Consider the following 25,581-nt stretch of genomic DNA (forward strand, 5'->3'; position numbering starts at 1 on the left):
TGGTCAAGGAATAAGCGGAGGGCTCGCCTCTTGACTCTAACTGCATCAGCTTTGTTCTCAGGTAGTGTGCCATTCCCAAGGTAGTCGATATATGGCTGCGTCCATTATTCACTGCTTAAAAAATGGGCTTCATCTTCCTCAGGATGGAACTGACATTTTGCGCATTGCCTCTGTAATTCAATACTTTCTTTTTCCATCTCTGGCCAGTAGTACCCTTGCCTCTGTATTCGTCGGTATAGACTAATATCTCCATCTCCACAAGGCTTAGCATGGATCTACTTAAGTTTGTCAGTTGCTTCTTGCCTATCGACGCACCTTGCCAGCAAGTTGTTGGGACCGTAAAAATATAACTCTCCTTTGAGGAGCAGAAATGAAGCAAGTTCTGCTGATCTGATTGCTCCATGGCCAGTTTTCAGCTACTGGATTATATCTGCTCTCCACCCCTCAGCATCTTCCTCTGCATGTTCTTCAGTTAGCACTGCTAGTGTTGTCCTTTTCTCGATGATGATGACTATACTATCATCTGGTATCCGCACCTTTGCCCCCAGTGTAGAGAAGGCATTGAAAAAACGATTATGTGCTCGAGGGGTATGCTGGATTTGGACATTATCAAACTGAGCAAGCAACTTTTGGGCTACAGTGCGATATGGGGCTAACAGAGGCTCCTTCAAGGCAAAATCACTCATTGTTTGCTTGACAACTAATTTGGAGTCGCCCCAGATTCTCAACTTGCGGAGGCTCTTCTTTTGGGCAGCTATCAGGCCCAGTATCAACACTTCATATTCGGCCTCGTTGTTCGAACACTCAAAGTCAAGCTTATATGATAGACAGAACTTCTCTCCTTCTTGACTGGTTAGTGTGACACCAGCTCCACCTTTCCCAGCTCCAGAAGCTCCATCAAACTTTAAGTCCTAATAAGTCTCATTCGCAGTTACTGAGACATGGAACTCACCTAGTAGAGGTACCTCTGCAGGTTCATGTTCACCAGATGGGAACTGGGCCAGTAGGTCCGCAAGTGCTTGGCTCTTAATAGCCTTAGGAGCGACACAAGCAATATCATATTCCGCTAGAGCCAAGAGCCATCTTGCCATTCTCCCAGTCAGAGCGGGCTTGCTCATCAAGTAACGGACTGGATCACTATGGGTCACAACTTGGATTGGGTGTGCCAAAAAATAGTGGCCAACTTTTGCGCTGTGAAGATCAAGGCTAAGCAATGCCTCTCAATTGGAGTATATCGCAACTCGGCACCATTGACTTTGTGACTGATGCAATAGACTAGCTTCTCAATGCCATTTATGTCTTGGACAAGTAGGGCTCCAATAGACCGCGGGGTAGAGGTCAGGTAAAGTAGCAAAGACTTTTCAGGCTGTGGAGCAATCATTGTATGTGGGGAGGTTTCTTCACCATATCAAATGCCCGTTGGTGTTCTTGCAGCCATTCAAACTTGTGATTGCCTTTCAGCAATGTCCCAAAGGAAAAGGTTATCTCAACAAGGGCTGGAATAAACCTCCTAAGGTATGACACTTTGGCTAGGAATTTCTTCAAAGCTTTTTGAGAGTGTGGCAGTGGCATCTCCATGATTGACTTGACCTTATCCCTATCTACTTCGATCCCCCGCTGGTGTACAAGGAAGCCAAGGAACTTGCCAGCGGTAACTCCAAAGGCACACTTCAGAGGGTTCATCTTGAGGAAAAATTTGCGGCAACGCTGGAATTTTTTTTCCAAGTTACAGAGGTGGCGGTTTGCCTTAGTAGGCTTGACCACTAGATCATCCACATATACTTCCACTTCGTGGTGCAACATGTCATGAAACACTGCAGTCATAGCTCGTTGGTAGGTTGCCTTCGCGTTTTTCAAATGGAAGGGTATCACCGTATAGAAAAAGTTTCCCAAGGGTGTTCTGAAAGCTGTCTTTTTTGCATCTTCTGGAGCCATTTTGATCTGGTTATAACCACTGAACCCATCCATGAAAGAGAACATCTGATGGCCCACAGTTGAATCGACAAGTGTATCGACATGGGGTAATGGAAACTCATCTTTCAAGCAAGCCTTATTTAGGTCACAAAAGTCTACGCAAACCTTGATCTAACCATTCTTCTTCTGCACAGGAGCGATATTTGCTAGCCAAGTTGGATATTGTATAGGCTCAATGAATTTGGCCCTCTGCAACTTCTCTACCTCTGCTTTAATCTTTGCTTCAAGATCAGGGTGATACTTTCGAGCGTGCTGCTTGATCGATTTAGAGTTGGGAAAAGTGTCCAGATGATGAGTGATGAGGGATGGGTCAAGACCAGGCATCTCATTGTATGTCCAAACAAAGACATCATTATATTACTTTAGTAGTGTTATCAATTCTGCCTTAGCTGCTGGAGCCATTGTATCACTGACAAACACTGGCTTACTCTGCCCAAGTAAGTCACTGAGATTGACCTCAGCAAGTACATCCTGCTAGGGTTTGGGCCTATCTTGCATGCATTTAGGGGCGGGCTCAGGCGTCTCCACCAACCTTTCTTGGGACTCACTTCCGTCACATTTATTTGCCTCGGGGCCATCCTTCCAGGGTATGAAGTTTGGCCCCCAAGACCGTCATAGGTAGTAGACTGTCTTGCCGCCCTCGCGTACCTTAACAATCTTGGGCGGAGGGCTTGTGGATTTGCTGCTCCTTTTTTGTCCACTGCTTTCTGGAGTAGCCTCTACATCTCGAATGTCCTCCCACTTCGGCAATTTTACCCTTGCAATTTTACCAATCCATGGAGCTTCATCCGTTGACAATTCAGTAAAGAAAACTGTATCTGAATAGTGTGCCTCTTCCACTCTGAATGGCTTTTCAGACGCATTTATGGTAATTGTGTGTTTTCTTAATTTTGCCTTCATACATTGGTGATAGCTAGACAGGATAACCCCATATTGGTGCATCCAAGCTTTGCCAAGTATCATGTGGTAATTTGTATCTGCTTCAATCACATGGAATTTAGTCGCGAAACGAATCTCGCCAACTGCTAAGTCCACTACAACATGGCCCTTAGTGACCTTTTTCTCACCACCAAAACCAGTTACAGTAATGGGTTGGCGAACCATTCTGGACTTCGGGATGCTAGCCTTTGTGAAGGTGTCAGCGGTAATGATGTTTATGGATGTCCCACCATCGAGGAAAGTACGCTTGAACTCCACATCATTGAAATAAGTTGTGACAAAAAGATGACGGTTATGGGCAAGGTTTTAAAAAGCGGCCGCAACCGTTATGTAATGCCATTACGTAACGGTTTTGGTGGTTACCGCCACCCGTTATGGCCGCTTTTGCAGTGTGATTGAGATTCACAGGTGTGTCGACTGTAGTGGCTGCCGTAGCGGTCGTAACGGTGCCGTAATAGTCATAACGACCTATTACGCACCGTTACGTAACGGTTTCAAACTGTTTCTTTCGAAAAAACACACACAAAAAAGCTGAAAATGGCGGAAAAGGGATAGAGAGAAGAGGGAAGATAAAGAGAGAAGATGGAGGAGCAAGAGATAGAGAGAGAAGAGGGAAGATGAAGAACATGTTATTGATTTGTTGAAACTATAAGACCTATGCTATTCTATTCAGCTGCTATCACTCAACCATTTTGTTTGTGTGTGTCTATCTATATAATAATAATAATAATAATAATAATAATAATAATAATAATAATAATAATAAATGTGGTCATTATCTATTTGGCTTGGTTAAAATATGTATGTATATATATATATATATTTAGGCTCTTATTTATTCTCTTACTTTTGTCATTGTTTATTTTATATATAATAGTTAGTGATGGATTTTTTGTATAATATAAAGTCATTAATTATTAAAATAAAATATAAAAAACTCAGTTTATAGTGATTTAAAAATATAAAATATATTGGATCATACTTAAAAATTTACAAAAATTGATCAATATTTATTTTAAACCCAATAAATATGATCATGGAAAAAAAATATGCGTATCGGTAAGTTTTTTAAAAATTGTCCTAAAAATAAAAAAAATTCATGGTTCTGGTTACCGCAACCGTTATGCTATGGCCTTTACACCCCGCAACTGCAATCGCGCCACCGCCACTGTTATGGCGACTGCAACCGCTTTTCAAAACCTTGGTTATGGGGAAATGGGTATGCTCTGTCTGCCTCTAAAAAGGTAACGGCCCCATAATCTTCCTAGATGTGTCGAGGCACATATTCCTTGGCCTCAGCAACTTCAGCATGGTGCACCTCAGGGATGCTGATGAGAGCCTTTGTTGCTTCCATCCTGGCGGCTTGGCTCAGCCCCAATTGGTCAAAGAAGGCGCGAAACTTAACAGAATTTTGCAAGGCTTGAGCATGAATATCCCCTGCGAATTTCGCCTCTGCAAGTGTTGTTTCAGGAAGCTGGCCAGTTGTAATTTCTTCTAACTCATCATAGTAGGATGCCATGTGTACTTGATCGCGCACAGGGCCAAGATAGCCAATCATGTGTACATTCTTCCCCTTTTCTTTGTGGTTAGGATAAGGGTCCTTCCGTACGCCACGATTATCGGTGTCTTTGAACTTTAGCTCATTTGCAGCAACTTTCTTCTTGAAGATACTTTTCAAAGTCCAACATTCCCTAGTAGGGTGTCTAGTGGTTCTGTGATAGACACAATAATCTGGGCTTTCTTTATCCTTCTTGGTTGGAGCAACATCAACTGGAGGTAAAGTAAGTTCGCCATCAGCGACCCATTCTTTAACCAGGGCCTTAACATCCTCAAGGCTGTAAGGATATGGATTCCTGTCCTCATAACTCTTCCTCTTTCGACAAGACGAGGCCTCTGCTTGTGAGCGGCTCCCTTCTGCAGAGGTTACCGCAGCAACTGTGCCACTGCGAAAGTAATGGTGGCTGTCACGAGATCTGTGTAAAGGGCCAGTGGTACTGAGGTTTCTAGCTGCCTCAATCACAGCTGAAAAAGTAGGCAGATTATGGTTTACCAAGAAAATTTAATAGTCATGTATGGCATTCTCCACACATATGCTGACTAAGTGAGCCTCATCCACTGGTTCATGACAGTCAATTGCCTTGTCTTGGAACCACTTAACATAGTGCAGTATATCTTTACCTTCTTTTTGGACGTCTCGGCCAAGTGTGAGGGTTGTAACTTTCTCCTGGACTTGGAAGAACTTCGTGTGGAATTTGTTCACCATCTCCTCCTAACTCTTGATCGATTTGGGAGCCAAGTTCACATACCAACTGTAAGCTCTTTCAGTAAGTGATTTGGAGAACTCCCGAAGACGCAGAGAGTGGTCACTGCCATGGACACCAAGAGTTTCAATGAACCTAACCACATGTTCTCTGGCGTTGCCTTGTTTTCCATCAAACTTAATAAACTTGGGCACTGTATACCCAGTTGGGTAGGGCATGGTCAATATCTCTTGAGAGTATGGGGGCTTCACATCTAGGTCTGGAGAGATGGCAATTGTTTCTTGCTGCGCTTTTGTTCGAGCATAGCTTGTACATCGGCTAGAGTAACAAAGTGAGTGGGTTGGAATGGTCCAGTTTGCTCCTAGGTAGCTGAACCGGCGGTCATACCATTTGCCTGAGGTACCACCAGAGGCACCTGGATCGGAGCCGTAACCTTAGGGAACAAGCTAGGCGTTGGGTTTTGAACTGCTACAGGTGGGGGTGCTTGCACTAGAGCTGGTTTAGAAGCCATGGCAATAATAGCCTCAGTGAGAGTTTGCAAAGTTGCCAGGATCTCCCTCTACGTATCCTGGAGTGACTGAATTGCCTCAACCATGACACTGTGGTCATGGTCTTCCGCATGTGTTGCTCCACCATTGGAAGAGCCCTGCTGCCGTGGGAGTTGTTGAACTTCCTCTTCTGCCATCTTTTCCAGCGAAGTGTGTAAGCTTCTGCGGAAGTGAACCATCAACAAAGCATCCTCCCCAGCAGAGTCGCCAGAAATGTAAGGGGGGTTCGAGATTAGAGAGGTGATTAGAGAGGCAAAACTATGCTAATGATCCACTGATGGAGGAAGGGGCTTGAGAATGAACAACAGTAATTATCTGGGAGTTGAAGAGTGTGTAGCTTGGTGAGAGTGAAGCAAGTGGCTCAAGAAGAAGTATATGGCAGTACCAAATTGGGTAGCATCTCCCCCAAATCTCTAAAATTCCTCTTCTTGAACCTTGGGAAATGGGTCCTATTTATAGGCTTTTCCTTGGTGCCAAAAAGACACCAAGTGGCCAAATAGAGAGAAGACATGTGTCCCAGAGGATCACATGAAATATTCTGCCTTGAGCCACCAGGCTGAAGGTGCCACGTGTCCCTCTGCATGTACTGTGTACTATCTGTTTGCCTCCACAACTACCTCTTTGAACCTCAGCAAGTGTAGTTGTGTCGGGAGTGTTTGGCGTGACAACTCCCTTTTTGGGCCTTAGCAAGTGCAGTTGTAGCGGGAGTGTTTGCCTCTGCACTTGCCTTTTCACCTTGAACCTCAGCATGTGCACTTTCAACGGTGAACCTCGTCATTGCACTTGCCTTCTCAGTTTTATTTGGCCAATACATGCATTCTCAGGACTCCATTAGTCTACTATCGACTATGTTCATGCCCACCTCAGCGAAGCCTCCACCCTTAGCCACCTTACCACAAACTCCCCAACTTCCTAGGGCAAAGGCCACAGCCAAACCTGTTATCAATCATGCTGTGCCTTAATACCAAGCCCAAGGGGGCTTCCTTAGTCCTGCCTGTACGACTAAGGCAGGTCCATGACCTGGGTAATGGAAAGGGAGTCCCTTATGTTCGGGCTACCCTACTTCCATCTTCGTGGGGTTGCCGCGGTAAACTGGTATTTCTGGGCCTACTATCAGCTCTAACCAGTAAGTCTTGGGGCCTACTATCAGTGCCAAGTTAAATGAACTGTGGGGCCTGCTATCAGCCCTAGGCCAATAATGCCTTGGGGCCTGCTGTCGGCGCCAGGCATTAGCCTTTGCTTGCAGAGGGAAGCCTCTTTCAAAGACTGTTATCACCTTGGCAGGATATTCCCTCTGCAACTTAGTTGCTGCGGTAGTCATTTCCCGCGGCAAGTTCAAACAGCATGACCGAAGATATTAGAGATGGCGGCACTGACAGAATGCCTCTGTAACTTGGGCGCTGCAAGTATTGCCTCAGCAACTTAGTTGCCTTGGTCTTCCCTTTCCCTCGGCAACTCCAGATGATCATGACACCGACATTACTTGAAATGGTGGCGGCACCTAAGATACTTAGAATGGCGGCGCTGAGACAAAGTGCCTCAGCAACTCTGCTGCTGCATATGTTCCCTCGGCAACTTCAAATGGCAGCGGAACCGAAGTTAATAGGAATGGCGACGCTGAGGCAAAGTGCCTCAGCAACTTTGCCGCTACACATGTTCCCTTCGTAACTTTGCTGCTGTAGGTGTTGCCTCCACAACTTGACTTGGGCATTTCTCCTCGCTGAGTCCATGTGGAGCCCTGGTGGGTCAGACCTGCCTCGGCCCACTTGTTGGCCCACTTCCCTTGGGCTTTGGCCCATGCTCCTTTTTCGTTCCTGATCGCCTCATTAGGGTGACCTCAGCACTTAGACCCATTATTATCTTGGGGCTTAATTTCTGCCCCTCTGCAGGCTCTTTTTGGCCATTTCTAGCTCTTCGATCAACCGTATTAGAGGCGCGTCGGGGAAAGTTGGGTCAAGCGTAGGTGAAGGCACCCGAAGGAAGTTTGTGACCTTGCTCTTCTTGGGTGCTGAATATCTGTAGGTCGGTACGTTGCCAAGAAGCTCGTGGCAATCTCGGTGTCGATATCTTAGCGCGGCTTCGATCGCTCGTTCATCTCGATAAAGATAATTGGCTCGTAATGCTTCAACAGCTACAAAAGAAAAGTAGTAAGCTCAGTGTCACGAACCAAACCCACCCTTATAGGTTTAGCGTCGTAAATGGCTAGTAACCCTTGGATTACCGAAGGCCTCTTAACAAAATAACATGAAATTAGGGGCTGCAAAAGTAATAAACAGAAATATACATAGTCTATTGAGCTGTGAAGACATACATGAGATTGATATTCTTAAACTTTAATAAAGATACGTGTGACGTCAAAAGATACAGTTGATACACGTCACTTCATGTACTGTACATATAAACAGGAATTTGTCCATAATCAACAAAAGAACCAAAAACATGGCCACGGGATTTGACATGATCGGAACCTCCTCGGGAGGCACAAAGGGTGGCTGCCAAACACAAAACTATTCAGGCATCATCTTAAGCCTGGTTGCGCGCCTGGTCATCTACATATAAAATATAAATAGTGAGCGGGAGCCTAGTGAATAATAACAAAGTAAAGGGTTATAATGGATGATGTCCGTCATAGAGTTAAAAATCAGAGTCTTATGTATATTCAGATTTCAAATCAGAAATAGATTCATATGCATGATCATTTTCATTTTCAAAGTTCATACATTTCACGTCATAGTACGTGGCACATCTATTAGCGTTACCAAATTTGATAACCCATAAAAGGGACAGCCGTGAAGGCATTTTGATGACCTATAAAAGGACAGCCATAAGGCATTCTGATGACTCGTGTGCACAGAGGAGTTTCCAATGACCCATAAAGAGACAGACGTAAAGGCATTCAGATGACCCATAAAGGGACGCAAAATATCTTATGATGCTATGGATGCCACAAGCATATTTCAGAAACTCAGACGATCATTCATTCACACAAAACATAACATTTTAGAAAACTATTCATGTCGTATCATAAGAAAATAATCAAGTCTAACATAACTTTACAGAGTTATTACTCACAAAAAACAAATGGCTCCAAACAGACGAATAGAGTAGGCAATTCAGATATCTTGCTGCATGTGACCTACATCGGTACAAAACGAATACATACTGAATTACACACCCAAAAACATTTACTTCTTTCTTTCTTATCTTGGTGTGTCTCTACTTTTATCCTCATTATTGTGCCTTAATCATGCCCTAGGAATGCCTAGGATGGATTGAGGATGCAAAAATGTACTTGAAAACACTTAACAAAACTTGCTGAAAATAGGGTCCTCGTTCAAGCGCAACTTCCTACGCTCGAGCGGATATGCAAAATGTGAGTGGTCGCTTGAGCACAAAATCTAGCTCGAGTAGTCTGTAAACTTTTACAAAAGTGTTGCTTGCTTGATTTTTTCGCTCGATGCTCGCTCGACGCTCGCTCAATCGTGAGAGAGGGTTGCTCGGCAGCTCAGTGGAAGTGGCGGTGATGAGGTTCTTAATCCGGCTCTTTTTGGCCATTTCTTGCTCCTCGGTCAACCGTATTAGGGGCACGTCGGGCAAAGTTGGGTCAAATAGAGGTGAAGGCGCCCGAAGGAAGTCTGTGACCTTACTCTTCCAAGGTGTTGAATATCTGTAGGTCGGTACGTAGCCAAGAAGCTCGTGGCAATCTTGGTGTTGATATCTTAGCGCGGCTCTAATCGACCCTTCGTCTGGATAAAGATAATTGGCTTGTAATGCTCTTATAGGTGCAAAAGGAAAGTAGTTAGCTCGGTATCACAACCTAAACCCGCCCCTATAGGTTTAGCATCGTAATCAACCAGTAACCCTTGGATTACCGAAGGCCTCTTAACAAAATAACATGAAATTAGGGCTGAGGCAGCAATAAATAGAAATATACATTGTCCATTGAGCTGTGAAGACATACATGAGACTGATATTCTTAAACTTTAATAAAGATACGTATGACGCCAAAAGATACAGTTGATACACGTCACTCCATGTACTGTATATATAAACAGAAATTTGTCCATAATCAACAAAAGAACCAAAGTTTTAAATACAAAAACATGGCCACGGGACTTAACATGTTCCGGAACCTCCTCAGGAGGCACAAAGGGTGGCTTACAAACACAAAACTCTTCAGGCATCATCTTAAGCCTGGTCGCGCACCTAGTCACCTACATATAAAATATTAATAGGAAGCAGGAGCCCAGTGAATAATAATAAAGTAAAGGGTTTTAATGAATGATGTCCTTCATAGAGTTAAAAATCAGAGTCTTATGTATATTCAAATTTCAAATCAGATATAGATTCATATACATGATCATTTTCATTTTCAAAGTTCATACATTTCACATCATAGTACGTGGCACGTCCATTAGCGTTAACAAATCCGATGACCCATAAGAGGGACAACCCTGAAGGCATTCTGATGACCTATAAATGGACAGCCATAAGGCATTCCGATGACTCGTGTGCACAGAGACGTTTCTGATAACTCATAAAGGGACGGCCGTAAAGACATTCCGATAACCCATAAAAGGACCTGATGACCCATAAAGGGACGCAAAATATCTCATGACACTATGGATGCCACGAGTATATTTCAGAAACTTTGACAATCATTTATTCACACAAAATATAGCATTTCAGAAAACTACTCATGTCGTATCATCAGAAAATAATTAACATAAATTTACAGAGTTATTACAGACAAATAACAGATGGCTCCAAATAGACAAATAGAGTAGGCAATTTAGATATCTTGCGACACGTGACCTACACAGGTACAAAACGAATACATATTAAATTACACACCCGTAAACATATACTTCGTTCTTTCTTATCTTGGGGTGTCTCTACTTTTATCCTCATTATTGTGCCTTAATCATGGCCTATGAATGCCTAGAATGGAATGAGGATGCAAAAATGTACTTAAAAACACTTAACAAAACTTGTTGAAAGTAGGGTCCTCGCTCGAGCGTAACTTCCTACGCTCGAGCGGACATGCAAAATGTGAGTGGTCATTCGAGCGCAAGATCTGTTGCTCGAGCGGTCTGTAAACTATTGCAAAAGTGTTGGTTGCTTGATTTTTTCTCTCGCTGCTCGCTCGAGCATGAGAGACATGCCCTCGCTCAAGCATAACTTTCGTCGCTCGAGCGGCTTGCAAAATGAAAGAACTTCTGCGAGCATGCATTTCATGCTCGAGCGGACTTCTGGTCGCTCGAGTGAAAGTACACGAACTCAGAGTGGTAGCTCAAGCGTAGGAGTAGAATTCTAGAATTTCTAGATATGCTTCCAAGCTCAAAACTCAATTTCAAAATCTTCAAAACACATTCTTTTGGACCAAAACTTAGTAAAACATTGAGAAACTCATAGTACATGATGAATTACAAATTATTTTACAAAATCAAGCCCAAAAGCTATGCCAATTGTAGTAAACAAAAATTGAAACTTAGATAACATAACTTGCATGGAATGCCATGAATTCCAACCTTCCAAAACATGATCAAATGAGTCATTAAGCTCAAAAACAAGTTGAATTTTTTGAACAAAACTAAGATATGAACATGCATGTGAGAATTTTTGTAAAGACAACCACAAAATCTCATGATATGCACATGCATGTTTTATTTGAGCTACAATTCTTTAATCCTAGCTCATTCTCATATTAGTCCACCTTCTTTACTTGAATTCTTACAAAAACTAACTCAATTACACAACTAAGGATTACATTTCTTACCTTAGATGCTCAACTATGGTCTCTCTAGAGTTATTTGGTTGAAATTCCTAGCCAAATCTCCAAATTCTCAATCAACTCCTATATTGAAGCCACTCTTCGCTTAGTCTCTCTCTCTCTACACGTTTGGACTCAATCAAGAGGAAATAAGAGTGCAAAAAGTGTATATGAGGTGTTGACGTGGCCTTATATAGGCTTGGCTAATGGCCTAATTTCTTTGTTGATTAATTAATCAATTGAATCAATTGGGCATTAATTTATTCTAATTTAATCATTCTGAATCAAATTTCAATTAAACCTACCACAAAATTCTATAAATCTTAAATGACACATAAATCAAGTCAATTTCTGAATCAGATGCTGATAAGGCTTTCAATTCGCAAACCAAAGCGGAAACATGAGCAGATCTTTCTACGAGAGACAGATAAAAGTATAAATAATGCATCACACATGCAATTATTTCAGGATTTGATCTCAATAACTTATTAGACATTAAATTATGGATTAACGTTAATCACGGGTCGGGGTTGTTATAGTCTTCCCCCATTAAAAAGTTTGGTCATCCAGACTCGAATTACCTTTATTTTGGAAGAATACCAGATCCAAAGGAAACAATTCATGGTATTTTTTCATCATATCTTTCTTTGTCTCCCAAGTTGCATAGGTTCCTTCATGATTCTACCAATCGACTTTTACCAATGAAATTGCCTTGTTTCTTAATCTCTTGATTCGGCGGTTAACGATCCGTATTGGTTTCTTCATACATATAGTCATATTTCAGGAGCACATGAGTTGGTTCCATCACATGGAGTGCATCTCGTAAGTAATCTCAAAGCATTGAAATATGAAAAATGTTGTGCATGTTTTCCATCACCGGAGGTAAGTGTTAATCATATTATTTAATTTTGATGATGTCTAAAATATATTAGTTAATATACATATTATTTGACACAAATTATTATCTTTTTAAAATATATATATTTGTTAAATATTATTTAAATAAAATAATATTATCTTTTTAAAATATATATGTTAAATATTATTTTAAATATTTTCAAAAACTTTACTATTCACTTTTTGAAAAATAGGGTTAATTACTATTCATCTTTTGACAAATCGATTAATTATATTATTTTGACAAAAATGATTATTTTAAATATTTTCAAAAACTTTACTATTCACTTTTTGAAAAATAGGGTTAATTACTATTCATCTTTTGACAAATCGATTAATTATATTATTTTGACAAAAATGATTGATTGGTTGTATTATTTTGACAAATTTGATATTTATGGGTTGTCTTATTTTGACAAAATTAATATGGAGTGGTAAAATATTTAGTATAAAATCTTTACAACATATACAATATTTTAAAGAGGACATATATTTTCAGATCCATCATAAATATTATTTATAGAGATTTTTCTGTATGCAAAATTTTGATTAGAACTTATATAACATTATATGCAGAATACATCACGTGCGCTATTAAATTTTTTACACTACATTGATTATATTATATTATAATCAAACAAGAAGAAAAAGATGGAGTTATGTATATATGTATATATATATATATATTATAAACTAGATGGAGAAAATTATTTGTTTGTTTGAAAGTTGTGAACTTTGTATTAAATTGTCTACAAAAACGGTGGCTCCATGTTTGAAAAAAACAAGAAGAAAAAAATCAATCTTATTTTTATCTTTTTAATTCTTATCATTTGCTGACTATTTAAATTTAAGGAGTGTGCTTATGTAAGCAATGACATCAAGAGCCTGCTTATGTAAGCGATGACATCAGGAGCGTGCTTATGTAAGCGATGACGTCAGGAGCGTGCTTATGTAAGCCATGACGTCAGCAAGGAGCGTCCAACGGGTATATTTTTGTGTATAAATAGAGGTGTTGGATGTGGAGAAAAAATCAAGAACTTGAAGAGAAAATATTTCTGTGAGCTCCAAAATTCTGAGTATTCTGCTCTTTCACTTTCAGATCTAAGTCTAGTTTTTGTTCTTACACTTTCATATCTACTCTTTGTGAGAGAATTATTGTAAAAGTGGGTTCAATTACCACTTATTCTTATTCCTTATTTTTGTGAGAGATTTTGTAAGGGTAAGGCATTTATTGTTGAGTGAGGCTCAATAGATAAGAGTAAGTCCTATGCCAAATCCACAAGCTTGGTGGTGTATTTGTTCAATTGATAGTAAAGAAATTCTCAAGGAGGTTCCTTGGGGAGTGGACGTAGGCCTGGCGTGCCGAACTACTATAAATCGCAGTGTTTGATTTTCTCTCTCTATCTCTTCTACTTTTATATTGATAATTATTATTCTTTTTTTTTATTTATTAAAATTCTGAATATTGTGTTATTTTTAATATTGTAAAATTTTTAATAACCCAATTCACCCCCCCTCTTGGGTTGCCTATCTGGGATAACAGTAAGGTTACTTGGTATATTACTGAACTGATCTTCTCAAGAATTTCATATGCCCTAATGTATCTCGGTGCCAACTTGCCTTTCACCCCAAACCGCTTTTGCCCTTTCATAGGAGTTACTTTTATGAACACATGATCCCCAACTCCATATTCTCTGTCTCTCCTGCGAATATCTACATAACTCTTCTGGCAGCTTTGTACGGTTTTCAATCTTTTTCGAATCAATTTCATGTTTTCAATGGTTTCCTGCACAAGTTTAGGGCCAACGATGGTCTGTCACTTACCTTAGCCCAACAGATAGGAGAACGACATTTCCTTCCATACAGAGCTTCAGGAGGAGCCATCCCAATACTTGAATGATAGTTGTTATTGTATACAAACTTGGCTAAAGGAAGATAAGTCTCCCAACTCCCTTGGAAGTCTAACACACACATCCGCAGCATATCTTCCAAAGTTTGACTGGTTCTTTCGGATTGACCGTCTGTCTGTGGATGGTAGGCAGTACTCAATCGCAATTCGGTTCCTAAAGCTTGTTGCAAACTCTGCCAGAATTTTGATGTAAACTTCAAATCTTTGTCAGATATAATAGATACTGGTACACCATGTAATCTCACAATTTCTTTCACATACATGCTGGATAACTTGTCCATATTATAAATAGTTTTAACAAGCAGAAAAATGACAGATTTAGCCAAACGATCAACTATAACCCAGATAGAATCCATACCTCGAGAAGAGCGAGGTAGACCGACGATAAAGTCCATCGTGATGTGCTCCCATTTCCATTTCGGTATTGGGAGCGGCTGAAGTAATCTGGCGGGTCATTGTTGTTCAGCTTTAACTTGTTGGCAATGCAAGCATCTAGCCACAAAGGCTGCAATACACTTCTTCATTCCCGGCCACTAGAAGTTTTGTTTCAAGTCATGATACATCTTTGTGTTTCCCGGATGCATAGCAAATTTAGAATTATGGGCTTTAGTCAAAACACGTTTCCTCAAATCATCATAGTCCGGTACACAAAGGCGACCTGAAATTTCAACACATTATTCTCAAGTACAAACCTGGGCCTTGGTTTTGAGTCAATTTCATCAACGATCTTTTTCCAAAATTCATCTTGCAGTTGTTTCTCTCTTACTTCTTCAATGATTTCAGGTTGGGCGGAGATAGTGGCTAAAATTCCACCTTGTTCTTGTAATGCAAACTCAATCTCATTCTTTTCCAAGTCACATAGTAATTATTTCCAACCGGTGAACAAACATGACAAATTTCTCATTGACTTTCGGCTTAAGGCATCCGCCACCGTATTAGCTTTTCCCAGGTGATACATAATCTGCAAATCATAGTCTTTAATTAACTCTAACCATCTTCTCCGTCTCATGTTCAATTCTTTCTAGGTAAAGAAATATTTGAGGCTTTTATGGTCCGTGTACACTTCACAAGTCGCAACATACAGATAATGTCGCCAAATTTTCAAAGCAAATACCACAGCTGCCAGTTTAAGATCATGAGTTAGGTAATTTTTTTCATGTGGTCGGAGTTGCCGAGAAGCATAGGCAATTACCTTTCCATTTTGCATTAATATACATCCCAAACTTTTGTAGGAGGCATCACTGTAAATCTGAAACCCATCAGTACCATTAGGTACAGTCAAAATTGGCGCAGTTACTAACCTGGTCTTTAACTCTTGGAAAGCAGTTTCTCTTTGATTAGTCCAATCAGCTGATGTAGCTTTCTGTGTCAATTGAGTGAGCGGTAAAGCAAGTTTGGAAAAATCTTTTACAAATCTGCGATAATAGCCTGCAAGTCCTAGAAAACTTCGAACTTTTGTTACATTTGTCGGTCTGGGCCAGTCCACAATAGTTTTAATTTTCTGTGGGTCAACGGAGATACTGTCCTTGTTGATTACATGTCCCAAGAATGCCACATTGTCAAGCCAAAACTCACATTTGGAGAATTTTGCATATAATTTCTTTTCTCTTAGGGTCTGTAAAGTAATTCTTAGATAATTCTCATGTTCTTCCCTACTTTTAGAATAAATCAATATATCATCGATAAATACAACAATAAACTCATTAAGAAATTGTTTGAACACTTTATTCATTAAGTCCATGAATGCCGCAGGTGCATTAGTTACCCCAAATGGCATGATTAGGAATTCATAATGCCCATATCTAGTTCTGAATGCAGTTTTCTCTACATCTTCTGCCTTGACCTTTAACTAGTGATACCCGAATCTAAGATCAATTTTAAAAAACACTTGGACTCGTTGAAGTTGATCAAACAGGACATCTATTCGGGGTAATGGGTATTTGTTCTTGACAGTTACTTTATTCAACTCACGGTAATCAATATATAGCCTTAAGGACCCGTTTTTCTTTTTGATAAATAACACTGGAGCACCCCAAGGTAAAGTGCTCAGACGAATAAACTTCTTGTTTAGCAGTTCTTGGAGTTGAGTTTTTAATTCTTTCAGTTCAAAAGTGGACATTCTATAAGAAGTCTTGGAGATAGGTTATGTTCCAGGTACTACATCAATAGTAAACTTAATTTCCCTATCAATTAAGTCCCCGGGTAGGCCAATAGGAAATACATCAGGAAATTCATGGACTATGGGTATTGTTTCTACTTTAGTACCATCCGAAGATTCTGTCAACACACAACACAAGTAGCCCTGACAATCCTTTCTTAATAATTTTTTGGCTTTCAAAAATGAAATCAAGTATTGTGGAGGAACTATCCCATTTCCAGTAAAAACAAATTTAGGCATACCAAGTGGTCGAAACACAACAGATTTACTTGCACAGTCAATGGTGGCACAATATTTAGTCAATCAATCCATACCCAGAATACAATCAAAATGATCAATGCATAGGGGTAGCAAATCAACAAACAATGTCATTTCACCAATTACAATACCACATGCTGGATAAACATAAGCACATATCATAGAAACCCCAGTCGGTGTAGACACAGATAGTAAACAGTTCATAGGTTCTAACAGTCTAGTTAATTTCTGAGAAAAAGCATGCGATACAAATGAATGCGTGGAACCAGAATCAATCGGCACATAAGCATTCTGAGCACAGATAGAAATTATACCTGACACCACGGATTCGGTGTTCTGTACATCACCAGGCACAAGAGCAAATACTCGACCCTGTCTTAAGGTTTCCTTCTCGGTGTTAGCTTTTGTGTTTATTCTTGATGCCGAAGTGGATCTAGCTGAACTTGTTGCAGGGTGATTGGTATTTTCGAGCCTGATAGGACAATCTCTCATCACATGGCCAATTTTACCACACATGAAACAGGCACTTGATGCTCGATAACAAACACCCTTGTGTTTCCTACCACATTCTAAGCAAGTTGGTACAGATCCACTACTTTGGCTTGAGCTACTGTAAGATCCCGTATTTTGCTTATTTGAGAATGACCGACCTCTTTTGAAATTAGACCCGAATCTTTTGCCCCTCCATTCACTTGTTGGGACAAGAGCTTGTTTCTTTGCTGCCAAGATGGTTTCCGCCATCAACGCTCTATCTAATACATTCACATACGTAGGTAGGCTGAGGACTCCTACCCGATCTAGTATATCCAAATCCAATCCACCCTCAAATTTGCTGGCTTTCTTATAGTCTGTGTTCACCATGTGAGGAGCAAATCTGGCTAACTCAGTAAACTTAGCCTCGTAATCAAATACAGACATTCTGCCTTGCTTGAGTTCTTGAAATTCTGAAACCTTTCGGTCCCGAAAGCACTGCAAAAAGTACTTGTCATAGAAAATTGTATTAAATTGAGCCCATGTCGTGTTCTCATTACTACTTCGAACTAGCAACCACCATGTACGGGCTTCATCCTTTAAGGTATAGGTGGCCAAAAGAACCTTTTGAGTCTTAGAGCAAGGAAAGACCTCAAACAATTTTTCCATCTCAAATAGCCATGTTTTTGCCTTCAACGGCTCAATGCCACCTAGGAAAGTGTGTGGCTTCATTTTCATAAACTTTTGAGTCAAGTTGATAATGTCATTATTGTCCGGTTCAACTTGTACCGGTGGAGGAGGATGAGGTAAAGGTTGTTGCCTCTGTTGTTACGTTATTGCCTCGGTCAGAGCTACAAGCATCTATTCCATTTTGTTCATTTGGCCTTCGGATGATTCAACAGTTCCATCACTTCTTGTATTTTCCATTTGCGATAGGTAAACGGAACATTATGAACATAGGCAAATAGTCCTTTTACAACATTCAGATCATTTGTTTCCATATCTTGTGGTTATAATCAGATTTAGTTTTCACTTTCAATGAACACACACTTATAAATGCAAATGGAATGCCCCTACTTCTTACTAGGACATCCTAAGCTCATATAGGCTCGTGTGTGCGGCAGAACACGTGCTTTGATACCACTTTGTCACAACCTAAACCCGCCCTTATAGGTTTAGCGTCGTAATCAGCCAATAACCCTTGGAGTACCGAAGGCCTCTTAACAAAATAACATGAAATTAGGGGCTGCGGAAGCAATAAACAGAAATATACATAGTCTATTGAGCTGTAAAGACATACATGAGACAGATATTCTTAAACTTTAATAAAGATACGTATGACGTCAAAAGATACAGTTGATACACGTCACTCCATGTACTGTACATATAAATAGAAATTTGTCCATAATCAACAAAAGAACCAAAGTCTTAAATATAAAAACATGGCCACGGGACTTGACATGATCCGAAACCTCCTCGGAAGGCACAAAGGGTGGCTGACAAACACAAAACTCTTCAGGCATTATCTTAAGCCTAGTCGCGCGCCTGGTCACCTACATATAAAATATAAATAGTGGGCGGGAGCCTAGTGAATAATAGCAAAGTAAAGGGTTTTAATGAATGATGTCTGTTATAGAGTTAAAAATCAGAGTCTTATGTATATTCAGATTTCAAATCAGAAATAGATTCATATATATGATCATTTTCATGTTCAAAGTTCATACATTTCACATCATAGTACGTGGCACATCCATTAGCGTTAACAAATCCGATGACCCATAAAAGGGACAGCCGTGAAGGCATTCTGATGACCCATAAAGAGACAGCCATAAGGTATTCCGATGACTCGTGTGCACAGAGACGTTTCCGATGACGCATAAAAAGATGGCCGTAAAGGCATTCCGATGACCCATAAAGGGACCTGATGACCCATAAAGGGACGCAAAATATCTCATGATGCTATGGATGCCACGAGTATATTTCAAAAACTTGGACGATCATTCATTCACACAAAACATAGCATTTCAGAAAACTACTCATGTCATATCATCAGAAAATAATCAAGTCTAACATAACTTTACAGAGTAGAGTAGGCAATTCAGATATCTTGCGGCGCATGACTTATACAGGTATAAAACGAATACATACTGAATTACACACCCGGAAACATTTGCTTCGTTCTTTCTTATCTTGGTGTGTCTATACTTTTATCCTCATTATTATGCCTTAATCATGGCCTAGAAGTGCCTAGAATGGAATAAGGATGCAAAAATGTACTTCAAAACAATTAAAAAAACTTGCTGAAAATAGGGTCCTCGCTCGAGCACAACTTCTTACGCTCGAGCGGACATGCAAAATGTGAGTGGTCACTCAAGCACAAGATTTGTCGCTCGAGCGGTCGGTAAGCTTTTGCAAAAGTGTTGGTTGCTTATTTTTTCGCTTGATGCTCGCTCAAAGAGACATGCCCTCGCTCGAGCGTAACTTTTGTCGCTCGAGCGGCCTGCAAAACAAAAGAATTTTTGGGAGCATGTATTTCATGCTCGAGCGGACTTTTGGTCGCTCGATCGGAAGTACACGAACTCAGAGTGGTCGCTCAAGCGTAGGAGCAGAATTTTGGAATTCCCGGATATGCTCTCAAGCTCAAAACTCAATTTCAAAATCTTCAAAACACATTCTTTTAGACCAAAACTTAGTAAAACATTGAGAAATTCATAGTACATGATGAATTAATAACTATTTTGCAAAATCAAGCCCAAAAGCTATGCCAATTATAGTAAACAAAACTTGAAACTTAGATAACATAACTTGCATGTTATGTCATGAATTCTAACCTTCCAAAACATGATCAAATGAGTCATTAAGCCTCCGTTTGGGAAGTGGGTTGACTTTTTGGTTTTTTTGGCTATTTTAGCCTGGAGCTAAAAAGCCTGATTTGGAAAGTGCTTTTTGTTTTTTTTGGTTTTTTGGCTTTTTGGTGAGGTGTCTTCCTGTTAAATTACCAAACTGCCCTTACATCCATGTTTACCTGTGAGACAATGAAAGTGGTCCTCTACGTCAGCCTCTGTTTAGACTGAAATTGTTTTTTTTATTATTATTATTTTTTTTTTATTTTGGGTTTGAATTTGGCGTATTTTTGCTTTAAATTTTTTTTTAAATTTATGTTTTTGTCATTTTTGTTTTTTTATACATTAATTAGTTCTTGTTCTTTAATTTATGTTTTTTGCCTTATTTATTTTTATTGGTATACAATAACATTTTTTTTTTATTTTTCAAAAATGAGTTTTCATGTGTTTCATTTATTTGTAAATTACTTGGCGAATAGTAATTTATGTTTTTATGTTTTTTTTTAAATGTTTTTGAATGAGGCATACTTTTGTCGTTATTTTTTTTTTAATTTACATTTTTGTCATTTTTTTATTTGTACACATTAATTTGTTTTTATATTTCAAAAATGGGTTTTCATGTGTTTTATTTATTTGTAACTTACATGGCAAATGCTAATTTCGGTTTTTTTTTTTCCTTTTTTTTTGACTCGTATTTTTGTTGTTCTTTTTTTTTTTTAATTTACATTTCTGTAATTTTTTTTTATTTGTATACATTAATTTGTTTTTGTATTTGACAAATGGGTTTTCATATGTTTTATTTATTTGTAAATTACGTGGCAAATGCTAATTTCTATTTTTATGTTTTAATTTTTTTTTTGTTTGGATGAGCCGTATTTAAGTCGTTCTTTTTTATTTTATTTTTTAATGTCAACAATTATCTTTTATATTTTTTACACATTCTTTTAAAAATTAAAAAAAAAACTAAAAAATTAACTTTTAACCATCTTTAAAAAATAATCCTATTATATCACGCAGTCCAATTCGATCAATTCGGTTCAGCACTATGTATAAAATTTGTTCATTTCTCTAAAAATCGTATAAAAACATGAATTGAACTCAACTGAGTCGATTCTCCGACTTAGGGTTCCGAAATAAAAAATGTTGACATCGAGCTCTCTCACCAGATCTTCCCCCCAATAACACCTTGGATTCATCGATATTACTGAACTTCGCAGCCGCGAACAATGATCGAGGCCGTCGCTATCTCCAGCGACAGAGCTTGAGCGAGGCGGCGCGGTTTCTCTGGCGAGCCAGCATGATATGGAACTTCGCGTTTGTCGACGTCACGGTGGCAGTTCTGGTTCTCAGCCAGAATAAGTCGCCGTCGATGCCGCTGAGGTTGTGGATTGTTGGATAGTCTCTTCAATGCGTTCTTCATATGGTTTGCGTGTTTGTGGAGTACCGGAGCCGCCGTCGCCAGCAGTCTGCAACGGATGTGGTGGCAGTGGAAGGGGTTTCGAGCTGTTACGTTTCGTTGGCTCATCTGAGTGATGGCAGCACCAGGTAAGGGGTGGTTTAGAGGCTGTGTTGGTGTCATCATTGAATGAGGGATAGTTTGGTACTTTCACCCCGCCATGTATGTAAGTTATGCCTCTGAAGTAGTGTTTGTCGTTTAGTGGCTAAATTAGCCAATTTTGGATTGTAGTAGCTATTTTAGCACCAAACTGTGTTGCCAAACGGACCCTAAGCTCAAAAACAAGTTGAATTCTTTGAACAAAACTAAGATATGAACATGCATGTGAGAATTTTTGTAAAAACAACCTCAAAATCTCATGATATGCACATGCATGTTTGATTTGAGCTACAATTCTTTAATCCTAGCTCATTCTCATTTTACTTCACCTCCTTTACTTGAATTCTTACAAAAACTAACTCAATTACACAACTAAGGGTTAGATTTCTTACCTTAGATGCTCAACTATGGTCTCTCTAGAGTTATTTGGTTGAAATTCCTAGCCAAATCTCCAAATTCTCAATCAACTCCTATGTTGAAGCCACTCTTCGCTTAGTCTCTCTTTCTCTCTACACGTTTGGACTCAATCAAGAGGAAATGAGAGTGCAAAAAGTGTAAATGAGGTGTTGAGGTAGCCTTATATAGGCTTGGCTAATAGCCTAATTACTTTGTTGATTAATTAATCAATGGCATTAATTTATTCTAATTTAATCGGTCCGATTCAAATTTCAATTAAACCTACCACAAAATTCTATAAATCTCAAATAACACATAAATCAAGTCAATTTATGAATCGGATGCCGATAAGACTTTCAATTCGCAAACCGAAACTGAAACATGAACAAATCTTCCTACGAGAGGCAGATAAAAGTACAAATAATGCATCACACATGCAATTAATTCAGGATTTGATCTCAATAACTTATTAGACATATTAAATCATGGATTAACGTTAATCATGGGTCGGGGTTGTTACACTCGGTATAAAGAATATCGAAAAAGTTAACAAGTTTAAGAGCTCGACTTACAACAAGAACTTAAGTTCTTGCTGATGTAGCAACCGGGCACATCAACGGTCTCATAATTGCCGGACACCTAGAAAAAGTCATCATCGTGCATATCTTTGTCCGGTTTTCTGGTCACCAAACTTTCTCGGCCCGGCCTTATTTTTAGGTAATAATTGTACTCGTCCGCTGTGCGTCCGAGCGTGTATTGACGCAAGATCTTGGCCAGGCCCAGATTTAAACCAAGCTAGTGGTTTAACTCGGCCACACCGTTTATGATTCTATAAGTGTTAGTGGGTACTTGTGTTGGAGCTAGCTCGGTACATCTTAGGAACTTACAGATCAAGGGCTGCATAGGGAAGCGCAGCCCCCCCTCTACTATGCTCAATACGGTGAAGGGGCTGGACTCTAACCTACCTCATGGATTTATGTCCTCCTCACCAAGCTCCAAATGCACATCGATCGAAATGCCATACTCTTCTCGGAATGCGGCCAGTGCGCTTGGTGTGTTAACAAGGAAGCGGTAGCACCCCATAGAAGGCCGGCTTGTTCAGTACAACAATGTTAAGTTGGCAAAGTATTGCACGATGGCTACTCGGTATGTGAGAGCCCTTGTGTTGGTGTGCCTGGTCCCCTAGGACTCTACAGTTAGAAACCAAGTGTAAGTGATAACGCGGGCATGCAAACGAGCTCAATTTTAGCTTGGTCACTTTAGACGTAATAGTACCTCGGTCTCGATGGGTATACTCAACAACTCGGTCGCTCGAGCAGACCAGATATTAGCCTGGTCAAGCGGTCCCAGCACGTTAATTGGCTCGGTTCTTCCCTTAGGTTCTACAAACATGGGACTTACTCGATTAAGTCATGATTTTGGATCAAATACAGTTTTGTAGCCCGGTCAATCCCAGATTCTCACATGCTCATCACAAAAGATGGTGAATAGTGTCGAGGGCGAGAGGCAAAGACATTTTATGTCATCACAATGGGACAAGAACCCTAGCCTAACTTCATTTGAAGCCATGAGATCTACTGTTATCATACACTAGACTCATCTATGAGAGTTAGAGTTTAAGAACACAAGAAAAGCATGAAGAACAGACGAAGAACAATGGAGGGGTTGAAGACTTACAGGTTAGGGCGCAGATTGTAGCTCCAATCCGTGAGATGGAGCCCCAGTGACGGTGACAGAATAGAATCGACTTGAGAGAATGCTCTGATCTGAGTACAATGAATAGAAATTGAAGGCTGGATGCTCTGGATTGCTGGGTCGTCTAAGTAGAAGATGACCAATGGAGGAAGAAATATGAAGGGACGTGCAATATATGTATAAATAGAAAAAGGCGCCAAAATTCAAAATTGAAGAGATGGCGCATGACAACATGATAAACGACACGAGGCTAATCAATGAACGCCACGTGTCTGTGATGGGACCGGTGCCAATCTTGAGAAGATAGGTTAGAAACCCAAAACGTCAACCAGGTGAGCTATTCAACCCAGTGTACTAACTAGCCCGATTGAAGGTGGTGAACCAGTTTGGTAGCATAGATGGCAAAACATGTAGTCAGACGGCGATGACCGAGTAAGGGAATAAGCTCGGTTTCTGAATGTAATCCCGTTCACGCTAACGCGAACGGCATTAAGGGGCAATTGAGAAGGAGATTCATAACATAACTTTGGGTTGAGCTAAGTTGGGTCGAAGTCAAGTCCTTGCTCGGTCGGACATTGGGTGCGAGCTGGACCAAGGGCTCAGTTCGGTCAAGTTGGAATAACTTTAGATTGCTAGCCCGGTAGAGATGTGCATTCTGCTAAGTTGGACGGGTTTAGTCCTTAGGAGCTTGGTCATGACTGAGGAAGCTCGGTTGAGCCCACGGTAGTAACTATCAAGGAAACCAGACAAGTAACATGGTTGTAAGGTGATAGTGTGGCGCCACACTAAGTATAGCTCGGTGGGGAGTACTACACGGCGCGGTGTGACTGCGGGAAGGAGATTTTGCTATCTGTATGCGTTGATACCGTTTGGCAGTTTCGTTAGGTGGCGTTTAGCTGTATTAGCGCTGACACATGGGGAAGTGTGAGAGGAGAGCAGATCCACGCGTTAAGAGGGGAATGGACGTAGAAGCGCGCTTAGAAACTATATAAACGACATTGCGCCTCCATACTCAGGTCTAGAACATCCTCTGGTTAGAACTCACCTACCACTTTGTCTCATCTCTCTCCTCTCTCTTTAAGTGTGCTAACTTGACCGTCAGAGGGGTTTTCCGGCAGCACACCGCCAGGTAACTCACCGTCATTATGTTCTCAGGTCACTCAAAGGGAAATGCAGCTTGGACACGAAGAGTACGGATAACGTCGGATATTTGTCCCCCGTACAGTCTGTATTAGTAAAATAACATTAGGATATAATAGGAATTAAAATTTTTAATTTTTAATTTTTAATTTTTAATTTTTAATTAAATGTGCTAAGTTATTATTTGGGTGCAAATAGAATCACCTCATCTAGTTATACTTGTGTGTTCATCATTTTTTAAGTTTGAAAATTATAATTAAATTAAAAACAAGAAGTTTGGCCTAGACCTAGGCCTGAGGCCCGAGTCAGGCATTGGCCCCAAAGCTTGGGTTTTTGGGAAATAAGTCGGGTTTGTATAGAATGGGCTTGGCTGGGCCAGGTCGGATTTACATCCTTCAAAGGAAGGGATATATATATATATATATATATAATTAATATTGGCAAGAAGAGAATATAGATTCATAGGTGCACTGTTCGGTTTAGTTTAGTTTTTGAAGAAATCATTAATCAAACTATTTTAGAGCAAAAAAAAAAACTAGTGGATTGGGTAGTTTAACAAAAATAAAATAAGAAAGAATACTAATGAATATACAATTTTTTTGGGAAAAAGATTATTGGAAAGTCCCATTTTAGCAACTTGTGGTCCATTTGGTCCCACGGGTTTTTCTTTTGTTTAACAGGTTCGTTTGAGGCGTAATTTGTTACTGAGTAGTCTTATTTTGAATTTTTCCAGCATGTTGCTGTACCAATATACCCTCACACAA

At 40.0% G+C, this 25,581-nt stretch overlaps 1 protein-coding gene across 1 annotated transcript; it reads right to left on the reverse strand.

Annotated features, from left to right (window-relative positions):
- Nucleotides 1-416: 416 nt before the first annotated feature.
- LOC145800247 (uncharacterized) lies at nucleotides 417-1,091 on the reverse strand. The gene is made up of 2 exons (XM_082889906.1): nucleotides 966-1,091; nucleotides 417-911 (listed from the first exon to the last, which is right to left on the reverse strand). Exons 1-2 carry the CDS (start codon nucleotides 1,089-1,091, stop codon nucleotides 417-419), a joined length of 621 nt encoding a protein of 206 aa, XP_082746032.1.
- Between the last annotated feature and the right edge of the window lie 24,490 nt (nucleotides 1,092-25,581).

This window comes from Camellia sinensis, chromosome 10, assembly GCF_055761805.1.
Source record: "Camellia sinensis isolate YWXY chromosome 10, ASM5576180v1, whole genome shotgun sequence".
In the NCBI taxonomy this organism is placed as follows: domain Eukaryota; kingdom Viridiplantae; phylum Streptophyta; class Magnoliopsida; order Ericales; family Theaceae; genus Camellia; species Camellia sinensis.